Raw genomic sequence first — 11,710 nt, forward strand, 5'->3', positions numbered from 1 at the left:
TTGGGCGAGCCATGGTGGAGGTCATGTACTAGCTTTGGATATGGAAGTCAATCATGTCCACTCTTTTGTTTTTTTCCTTTTCTTTATTGATTGACAGGTCATCAAAATTATAAGCTCGTCGTATTTGGATTGAGATCGTCCGAGTAACTCAACCCGATGACGTCCGTGTGCAATTAATCGAGTGGCTTCGCTGCCATATCCATTGACGATCAGAGAAATAACAAGCATACTTTCTACCGACAAGCATGGCAGCTCCATCGCTTTTGCTATAAGAATCGCCATTACAGCAGCACTTACGTCAGCTTCCTCGAGAAGGACGCAGACAAGCATTAATATGTATACGTACGGGAATCTCCGCAATCCGGCCTGCAAGCCTTTTATTGGATAAGATAAAATTTTCAGATCGCACGGGAGAATTTATCGAAGAATACCTCCTTTTCATAAATAAATAAATAAATATGCTCTACGGTGAATACGGAGATATTGACAAGGATCACAGTGACTGCGGAGTCGCGGCGAGAAGGAGGATAATTCTTTAATTATTATATTTATATATATTTTGAATATTATTTGGATATTATATATATAATATCTAAATAATATATATATATATATATATATATATATATATATATATATATATATATATATATATATATAATATAATAATTAGAAGTAAGAGTCGAAAATTATGTCGAAAGACTATTTTATCGAAATTAAAAATAAGAATTTCTCAATGTATCAAAAATAAACTTTGTGGAATAAGGATCGAATATCACACTAAAAATCATATGTCGCGACAAAGTTGACATGCTAAAAGATAGAAAGTTGATAAACAATGCTTTGTCGACCTTTTCGATTGTAGTACTATTAATGACTATGGTAATACCACATGGGGTGATAGTGATATTATCGAGAATTTAAATTTTATAATAATAAAATCATCATAGTTCAGAATTGTGACATCAAAGGTTAAGATAGTAGTATTATTAAATATCAATGTCACTCGTATTCTAAAATTTTAAAAATTTAAAATTTTGATCATATTTTTTAAGTATTGTGAAGACTATAAATACTGTACTCAGACTTTGTTGATGGTGCATCTATTTTTGAGGTTACGAAATATTATAATTCTCTATTTGAGTTTTGTTTGAGTCTTCTCTACTCTTTTGAGCTTAGTTACGATACAAAGTATTAGATGTGATAATTATATTGTAAAATAGTGAGTATAATGTTTCTTTTCTAAGCTCAAAAAGAAAAATATATATATAAATATTATTTATCTTCATCTGTTAGAAATAAGGTTAGTAATAAAAACTAATGATCTTGAAGAAAGAGGAATTGTGAGTGAATGTAGGTCGAAAAAATCGAGGCACTACAAATAAGATATCTCCAAGTCTTGAAACATGTACTATCCTTGAGAGTATATCAATCTTCAATATAATTATACTTCAATATAAACATTCAAGCGAATTGAAAAATTATTTTATTCCTTCAAAAAAAAGTATTTACATTATGTTCAATTGGCCCCACACATCAAAAGGAGCCCTTCAATAAAAGAAAAAATAGAAAAGCTAATTTAGAGGGGTTGAGAGCAACCGACATAAGCTCAAAGCATCGACTTGAATTGAACTCCTACTTAATTTGACTAGTTTGTTCAATACAAGCTTAAAGAACCGATTTGACTGTCAAAGGGGTTATAGTTGAAAATATCCTCGACTTAATTTTATAGGAACTTGATCTTGCGAGGGATGATCTAGAAGAAAACCATCTAAAAGGGCTATGGTTAGATTTGGATATTTATTCTAGAATAGACAATCAAAATTTGACTTATTAAATACATACATTACTAAGATGGAACTACTAAGAAAATCTACAAACCTAAATAAAATATTAAAAGTTGAAAGCTAAAAAGATTATATCAATATTAAAGTAAAGAGCACTACCATAAAAAATCCAAACAATATAAATTTTAATGAATTGTCTAATATTTTTTAAGATGAAGGCGACATAAATTTCTACAAATAATTATTTCAATTAATGAATTTCATGATTAGCAATTATTCAAGAAATTTGAATAAAAGTAAATTTGAGACAAATAAAATATCATAGTCGGTTAAGTCAGATAAGATGGATCACTCACATCGATAATTATTATGTTAGCAACTATTTTTTTCGGATGAATTTCATAAATGATGAATGGTTAAAAAATTGACAAAATTAATTCGAAGCAAATCAAGATCTCATAACTAATTGATCTATTACAAGATGGATCGCTAGCATGGATAGTATTCTCATATCTTTCCGTGAATGCTGACAACATCACTATTGATTTTATAATTCACATAATATTTAATATTTAATTTTTAATTTAGAGACTGAAGGTAGAAATATTAAAATAATAAACTTTTTGTTTAGTAAATATGAGGCTTTAGAGTCAGAATTAAAGGCGTTGTGGTAAATGAAAGATTTAGAATTTATGAAACTAAGAAATTTTGATAATTTATATAATTTTAATATTTTTAATGAATTATTGAAGTTTAATATCACCATCTCTAATTATTCTCAAGAGACTCGTAACATTTGGGTAACCTTGATAGTAGACAATCATGACGGTAAGCTACGTTTCTTCTTCCCTTTGATAACAATCAAGATTTCTCACGATAACAACCTCAGCAATAGTACTCCATATTTATACATGTTTTGAATGAAGAATTTTCACATGTTTTGAAAGGAGAATTTTCCTCAACGGAGGAGGATTTTTTACTATATCTCATCATGTACTTAGTAAGATCTTGACTATTGTTGAGATTGTTAACACGAAAGATTTTAACTGTTATCATCCATCACGAGAGAGGCATGACGAAAAATAGACGGAACCATGATTGCCACGGCCAACCTGTGGTGTTTCTTCTAAAATGATATGTTATTTAAATTTATATGAATTAAAGAGGCTCATATGAGGCCAGCAAATCTTCTAATACGAAGAGTCGAGAGGACTTGGACCAGTGGAACCACGAGAAGGGGGGAGACAGTCAACGAGAGAGGATTCGGAAGGACCAAGCGATGATCGTCCGAGGACCACAGGGACAATGTGGAGAAGACGTGCGTTGCCGGGTAGAGCAGTAGAGGAGAGAGAGGAGCAGAAGAAATCTGTGGACCCAAAGCTTCTCACTCTTCTTCGTTCTCAAATTTTTAATTATTATTTTGGATAAAAAAAATCTTTTTGATTTCTGTTGATATTTTTTATTTCTATTAATCAGTAGATATTTGTAAAACAAATTTGTAATTTGCTTTTGTAATTTTTTTAAAAATATATAAAATCGAAAAAAAAATAAATTGTTTCTCTTGTTTGACTTTAAAAAAAAATGATAAAAAAAACTCATATATATTTTTTTATTTTGTTCATATTTAAACTATGGATCTCTGCATCCTTGATTTCCATCGAGGCTAATTGCTATGTCAGAGCTTAAACTAAAACTCATACATTTCTGTCGTCGTTCCATCGTATCATAGTGACTAAGATTAATTATTAATTATTTTTAATTTGTTTATTATTTTATTATTTTATTTAAAATACTAATTAGAGCATCAGAGAGATTACGATCGAAAATCTCATTCGATCTCGGCCATCGTACATATTAATTATTGAACTAACATTCAAACCACATCAGACTAGTTAAGACCTATATTGAATTGAGCTGATTCAGTCATCACCGATATATGATAGTATTTTGGGTGAGAAGTTTTAACTTGGAAGTGTGGAGCTTTTTGTTACATGACAGCATAGTCTGGGCTGCAAAAGAGGATTTGGAATTCGCTGTTATAGTAGGTGTTTGTTTTTGTAAAATTTACTTATTTTTGGATCATGATTTAATCTTGTTCTAATTATAATGGTGATATATGAATAATGATACCACCTTACCATATGACCAACACTCGAGGCTGACACTTCACTTTCACTTGATCGACACCTATATGATCGACACATCATCGTCGGAGTCGATTTCTTTTTACCATGTGTCTGACACCTCAAAGCCTCACTATCATGTGGCTCATATCTCGGTACCACATGCCTAACACTTTCATTGCTATTTGTCCAATATGGCTTCTCTCTCCAAACGTTACATCGCTATATATATATATATATATATATATATACCCCGAGAACTTTTGAGTTACCACATGGCTCACTTCAAAGCTATAAGGTCAATACCTCACTATCATGTGGTTCATATCTCGGTACCACATGCCTAACACTTCATTGCCATTTGTCCGATATGACTTCTCTCTCCAAACGTTACATCGCTATATATATATATATATATATATATATATATGTATATATATACCGAGAACTTTTGAGTTACTTTATGACATGACTGAGTAAAACATTGCTATCAACCAGTGCAGGATTTATTGGCTATCGACCAATAGCATTTATACGGTACAGTTTGCTCTGTGAGATGTCCCGTCAAAGTAATTCCAATAGTAGAGGATTTGTCCACGGAGTTGAATCGAATTGTTTCTAAACTTCGTTGAAGATAGTAAACAAACAACTTAAAAGAATGAAAGATAATACACCCATATGCACTAATTTGATTTTATTAGACTACTCATCTTACATAATCGGTAATTTTAATTAATCGATAATAATTTATTTTAGTCGATCAACAAACTCGGCACATCTCCCATGGAAGCCGCAGCCCGGAAGAAGTCGGCCAATCCCTTAAACGATGACCCAACTCCCTCCCTCCATGCCGCTCTCATCAGCTCCCCGACTTCCTCCGCCCTCCTCCTCATCTCCTTCGCCTTCTCTCCCCCGCACATCACCTCCCTTATCACCCTCTCCACGTCCGTCCGGTCTGCCTTCGAGCTCTCCATGCTCCCTCTCGCCACCTCCACGCACACCCCCATCTCCTCCATCATCTTCGCGTTGTGTGGCTGATCCGCCAACAACGGCCACGCCACGATCGGCACGCCTCGGCTCAAGCTCTCCAGCACCGAGTTCCACCCGCAGTGGCTGAGGAACGCGCCCGTCGACGTATGCGACAGGATCTCCAGCTGCGGCGCCCATCCGTGCACCAACACCCCCGTCCCTCGCTCTCGCATCCGCTCCTCGAACTTCTCCGGCAGCCACTCCGCCTTGAACTCCTCATTGCTGTCGAACTCTGAAGGCGGTCTGATGACCCATATGAACCGTGCCTCGCTGGCCTCAAGCCCCGTCGCCACTTCCATCATCTGCGACGCCGTGATGGTGCACAGCGAGCCGAACGAGACGTACAAAACGGACGCCGGTTGTTGTGAATCCAACCATTCCATGATACATCGATTTTGGCTAGCGCTGGCAACAGAATGAGAGGAGATCAGCAGAGGACCGATGGCCCAGGTGGGAACAGGAAACAATTTACGCAGCATCCGCAGTCCTGTGGCCTCCATTTCGTCTACCGTGTTCACAAGCATGGCGTTTGTCTCCTTCCATTGAGATATCAGTCTCTGATAGAACCCTGAGGTCGGATCGGTGCCGTCGCAGAGAAGCATGAATCTCGAGAGCTGCGAGAGGTGGATGGTTGTGTCGGGGAACTCGGACAGCGCGAACTCATCGGATCTCGTCTTCAGGTGAGGTAGGTGAGTCCACAGAGAGACGAATACGGCCATGCCGTAAGCTCCGCCGGGGATGAATACGGTATGAAACACTTCGTACCGGTGCGCGACGTCCGCGGTCCACGCGAGGAGGAAGTCGGCGACGATGCAGAGCGGAGGACGGCCGTCTTCTCGAGCTATGTCAACGATGAGCTGGTCGAAGGCGGGCAGGAGGGATTCGGAGGCGACGAGGAAAGTAAGTTTCTGGTGGTTGGGTACAGTGGCGAAGTTCTCGGCGTCAGGATGGAGGCCGTGGGCGGCGGGGTCGAAGGGGAGGGATCGAAGACGGATGGAAGAGGGGAAGGAGGAGCTACGGATGCATTGGATGTGGAAACGGGTGTTGACGAGGGTAACGGTGAGGGCGGGGTGGTGCCGGACGAGGCGGTGGGCGAGGGCGAGGAAGGGGTTGATGTGGCTTGGAGTCATGAAGGGAAAGAGAACTACATGATGACTCTTGATGCGCTCCATTGATGACACAAGCGTCGAGCTGCCGATTGTTGTGGTGGGGGGATGATTATAAAGAGATTGGTAGAGCTTAATAGAAAGAATAGAAGATTAGAATAATTATTGAAAAAGTTTTATTGAAAAATATGAATTAGTTCAAATACATTAATATGTTTTCTTACCACAAAGAATAAAAAGATTTTCTCGTATAATTGAAGAAATTTTATCTTTTATCTGTCCTGATAACTGTCATTGTTTGTGTACGATACCCATTCATTGGTTAACGATTGAAATATCTTTCATGCAATTACTGACTTTGAGACTTTTTTTTTTACTTCTTATATTTTAAATTAATTATTGACGAGGAGAGAACATATAGTACCAAATATACTGGTCCACTAATATATCTTCAACTCAGATCTTTCACAGTTACGTCGGTGTAGCACTTTCGGACAAATCGAGACGTGCCATAGCACCTTGCTAACATTAAACATGCATCTACATATTTTTGCATTGGTTACATCATCAAGATGATGATAAGATAGTATCAGCTTGACCCTCGGTGTTAGAATATACTAAACATTAGTTTCATGCTGCGGATTCACTGTATTGCATTTGTTGGGGCCCTCGTTGATCTCGAGTCATGATTTCTTCGACACACCTTCACCCATAAAAAAGTGACTCTCTCCTTTGTTCCATTAGATGGACGGCCGCCCCGCAAAATCCGGGAAGTCATCCTCATCTTTTTTTTTTTATCTTTAAATATTAAATTAGATAATAAAAAGAGATAAAAGCAATCACATAAACGAATAAAATCTTTTATGTTTCACTCATGATTTTCTACAACTTTAAAAACTTTATATATTTCATTACCTGTTTATATAAAATGAATTATTCTTTTTTGATTTTTTCAAGAATTAATAAATAATTTAATTTGTTATTTTATAGACATGAAACTTCAAATACGATGTGACATGCAATACACATGTGGTGGGCAACCGTTTATCGCCCCCTCCGTATGAATCACATCATCATGGAACAACCATCCCGGAAAGCTCAGGGCGGTACTGTGCGGCGTCAATCCGTACAGGTCGGTCAACGCTCGCACAAAAGCTTAAGCTGGCCGCCTAAGAAGCCGACCGTAATTAATTGACCTTGTACGACCAACTTATCATCATATGTATAAAAGCTAACCCTCCTTAATCAGGAGATGAGGGGTACTTCAAACACTCAATTCTTTCTCATTCCACCAAAAAGCTAACTTGAACTTCGGAGGGGTCGAGTCGAAAAATCCCTCACTCGACCTCGACCTTTGTGTAAGAACCGATAACAAAGCAGCAGCAACCCGTCGAGGAAGAACCACACTTGGGAGACGACGCTTGCACCCAACTGGACCCGACATCAACCTTGTGAATCTGGGATTAGACCAAGCCATATTAACACCTCGACCATGGCGTAAAGGTTGGTGCAGTTTTCTTCGCTTTGCTTCGCGTGAAGTGGCATCGAAACAAATATCCCTATTATCCTCGATTCTACCATTCAAAGGATTCAAGGTCAATTAAATGGTGACGATTTGCAATGAATAATTCGTGGCAAGGATTCATCATGATTTCATTTATGTTCTTTCTTACGTTGAATGATAAGGTATATAACAGAGAGAGAGAGAGAGAGAGAGAGAGAGATACGACGTTTCGAGAAGGAAATAAACCTTAACGTAAGTGATCCATTCTGTGATTTTGTAAGGCGAGAAGAAGGTACTAATCCACTCAGTTCATTGTTTGCCAAATCTCTGCAAGCAGCTTCATGATGTTAAGCCTAAATAGTTTCAGCAAAGGAATCATACAAGTCATTAGGAATACTTACTACAGTGATGGCAGATATGCTAGAAAAGCTGGTACTGACCCTGTCAATTTATTGTAAGAAAAAATCCCTGCACTTACAAGTATTGGATTTCACTGAGGTTGGCCAAAGAAGTTGATATTTCGCCTGTCAATGCGCATATTCCTTTTGCTTCCTAAAATTCCTTCGAAACTCTTGAATCATGTTAGCATCATTATGAATATAAATTACATCATCTATCAATAAATAAGCAATTAATATCCTTTCTACCTCTCTATATTTTACAAATAAAGTATGTTCACAAGGATGTTTTTCAAGTCAATGTCTTACGATATGCATCGATTTGACAATATCATATTTTGGATGCTTGACTTAATCCGTATAATATTTATTTTTATTTATATATTTTAGCATAAATTACTGCTCACTATAAATAACTCATCATGCAAAAAGATAAATTTAATATGCAACCGATAAACAATCAATTATGCAATTAGTGCAAACACCTCATTATTCAATTTCCAACAAATTCAATACTATAGTCTTATTTATACATAAAAGACTCAAATCTATTCGGAACGAAGCATTTAGGCAAAAAAATTATGATTTGGTATAAATAAACAACATTATTTTTTACTATCTCATTATTTTTAATATATATTAGATATTAATGAAACACATTTGCTTCCATCATCAATCAATATATTCAGTCATTTTATTTTTCTAAAAAAATAATTTTTCTTTAACATGATTTATTTTTATTACAAAAGATAAGTGATCAAGGCGAGACTTGAAGACCTTCGACATTTTTTATTCGTTACATCAACAACATATTAGCCTTTTATAGGTCATTATTAAATTTAATTTACAATAATCCCTTACATATTATATTGTCTTGGGAATTTTACATATATATTAAGTTCAAAAATAACATATATGCCCTATAAATTCCATCGTGACATATACATTCCTCCGTATATTTCGATCATCCACATACTAATCATGTTTATCATCGATGTTAAAGAATAAAAATGACAATATAATTAAAATTTGTTTATCATCAACTAAAGAGTTGGATGTTCAAAGTAATGACTATTTAAGGACAATGGAGGAGGAGGAGGAAGAAGAAGAAAAGAATAAGATGCCATCGCCATGATATGAACACGCAATAATACTGCATCTTCCTCACAAGAATCCAACAGTTGTTTACTAGAAAAGCTCTAAAGTGCTGCAGTCGTAGTTAGGTTTGATGGGCAATCAAGATTCTTGATGAGGACAAGAATAGGTTGAAGTCAATTCACAGGTGAAGAAAAATCTTGATGAGGACAAAAGTTCAATATAAGTCAATATAAGTGATTGTTGATGAGGACAAATACATCATAATTTTCAATATACAAGTGAAAGATCGACCCTTTAATTATTGAAGTATAAAAGAGAGAGAGAGTTGTATTTTTTTCTCTAAAAATTCATATGACGTAACTAAAAATAAAAACCCAATTGGATTTTCTTTTTATTTTTGTGACTTATAATAAGCCTTAAAACTCGCTAAATAAATAAATAAATGAGTACCAATTAAGTAAAGCTAACATTTTCTATGGCTAAAATATGGAAAATATGTAGTCCTCCCTCAAAGGCAAAAGAAAAAACAGTTCTCTAAGAGAGAGAGAGAGAGAGATTTATTGTCTATTTAGTCTTTTCTAGAGAGCGGTGGGTTACATCACCGGAGAATTAACGAGGGGGGCCGGCGGTGGCGCCCCGGCACTTCTCCGCTGGCGGGTAGACCTCTGGCGACGCATTTCAAGGATCTGCCGGTGGAAGTTGGAGTGATCGGCGGGGGAAAACGTGGGGCTGCTCGCTGGCCGGTACTCCGGCACGAGGCGACCGGACTTATACCTCACGCCGCACGCGTTGCACAGCGTCTTGGGCCCTTCCGGCCCCGCCCGCCACTGCGGCGTCTCCTCCGCCTCGCAGTGGCGGCACCGCCGCCTCTCCACGGCCGTCGACTTCCCCGCCACTGCCACGGTGGGAGGTTCGGGCGAGAGGCCGGTCAGCACCCTCCGGCGAGGCCTCCGCCCTTTGCTCCTCGGTCGAACCGGCGCGGAGAATGAAGTCGCGGCGGAGAAGGCCGAGACCGGACTCTTGCGCTCTGCCACCGCGCCTACGGTGGCGCCGTCCCAGCCCTCGCTGCCTCCGCTGCCGGTGCGCGGGCGGGAGGGCATCTCGAACGACGTCTCCAGCGCCGGAAATGCGTCCTTGTTCGCGAGCCACTCGAGCTCCTCTTCCTCCTCGTCTCCTCCGCCTTTCCCCTCGGTCGGCAAGCCCTAGAAAGGTGCCACCAAACGCAAGAGAAAAAGAAAGAAAAAAAATCAGATTTTTATCATCTTCCAAGCATAAAAATCAGATTTTTCGGGAGGTCGGTGCCAAACTGGAAGCCCTTCGACGGATGGCTCAAAGAACTCCTGCAAAATTTGGGCCTGATGCTTCAACTCGGCGACGGACGGATGGTAAGGGTCAGAGGGTAACTCAAGGAGGAGGACCTCGTCCGCGAAGCACGCCTCCCCCGCCGTCGCCGGCGCCATTTCCAACGTCTCCACCATCGCCTTCTCCGACAGCTCGGAAGCAGCGGAGACCAACGAGAGATAAAAGGCAGCAGTTTTCTTCCTACTCTTTTATTTTCCTTGTTCTTTTCTTTCTTTCTTTATGTCTTTTTGGCGTTCTCTGTTTCTTGCTTCTTCCTGTTCACCTTTTAACCATTTCGGCTCTGTTTTGGGTCTCTTCATTGCCATTAATGTCTGAGAGCGATTCGTGTACGCGTGGGAACAAATCGATGTTGCGAGGCGAGTCGTCGTGGATGTTTTACTACCCAACAGAGGATGAATTTGCTCGGCATTCGTGTGAACCATATCGAGATAAGGAAAGTATTTAAATATCAAATGATGAGAAGAGAGAAGGAAAATTGTATTTGGCAGTGCTTTAGGCATTCAGATTCGCATCCATGGGATGAGGTGAAAGGGTGCTTCTGCCGAGGAGTGTATCATGTTGTGTGAATGGATGTAATGTAAATGGTAATATCACGTTCAAGTTTTCACGGGGAAGGGTGAGTTCATAACATACAAATTTATTTTGATCAGTTGTGTTTTTATACCACCGATGATGTTAAAAGAGGTTTGAAATGATGAGATTTCACCTTTAAGACTAATTCATTTTTGAATTCTTGTTTCTTATATATTTTTTTTTCTAACAATGTTTAATTTTAATTTTAATTTTAATTTTTTAATTTTTTTTATTTTAACCATATAATTTTAGTCATGACCACTTAAATAAGTTCATCTCGTCTAAAATAATATTTATATTTTTTAAAACGTAGTATATAAGTTCCTCTCGTCAAATCTGAGTTAATAAATATTAGAGTCTACTTACGTAATATATTGACTCATAATAAATTATTAATATAATAATACATATAATTTGAGTTTTAAAAAAATTAAGATCCATTTTAGCTCTTGTGATTTTGGTCATAGATCACTTGAGCTCTTATGGTTTATTCATGTCTAAAATAACTTCTATACTTTTAAAAATATAACATATAAGCTTTTCCCGTCAAGTTTGAGTTAACAGATGTTAGAGTTTGCTTACGTGACATGTAATTTAAGTTAAAAAATAATTGAGATCATCATCAATGATGAAAGGAGGCATTGTCGCGAAGGCGACCATCAACAACAACACTGAGTCATAACAGGGCATTGTATACATGTAGCCTCTTCGACGTTGATGACAAGCTCAA

General features: G+C 37.8%; 2 protein-coding genes across 2 annotated transcripts; both read right to left on the minus strand.

The window, feature by feature from the left end:
* Window positions 1-4,589: 4,589 nt before the first annotated feature.
* On the minus strand, window positions 4,590-6,156 carry LOC135671560 (UDP-glycosyltransferase 92A1-like). The gene has a single exon (XM_065179762.1). The coding sequence runs from the start codon at window positions 6,109-6,111 to the stop codon at window positions 4,663-4,665; it is 1,449 nt and encodes a 482-aa protein (XP_065035834.1). The 5' UTR covers window positions 6,112-6,156; the 3' UTR covers window positions 4,590-4,662.
* A 3,320-nt stretch (window positions 6,157-9,476) lies between these two features.
* On the minus strand, window positions 9,477-10,993 carry LOC135671565 (GATA transcription factor 1-like). Its single transcript, XM_065179768.1, has 2 exons — window positions 10,353-10,993; window positions 9,477-10,247 (listed from the first exon to the last, which is right to left on the minus strand). The coding sequence occupies exons 1-2, from the start codon at window positions 10,521-10,523 to the stop codon at window positions 9,639-9,641; spliced, it is 780 nt and encodes a 259-aa protein (XP_065035840.1). The 5' UTR covers window positions 10,524-10,993; the 3' UTR covers window positions 9,477-9,638.
* Window positions 10,994-11,710: the final 717 nt, after the last annotated feature.

The sequence above is a fragment of the Musa acuminata genome, unplaced genomic scaffold, assembly GCF_036884655.1.
Source record: "Musa acuminata AAA Group cultivar baxijiao unplaced genomic scaffold, Cavendish_Baxijiao_AAA HiC_scaffold_1141, whole genome shotgun sequence".
Lineage (NCBI taxonomy): Eukaryota > Viridiplantae > Streptophyta > Magnoliopsida > Zingiberales > Musaceae > Musa > Musa acuminata.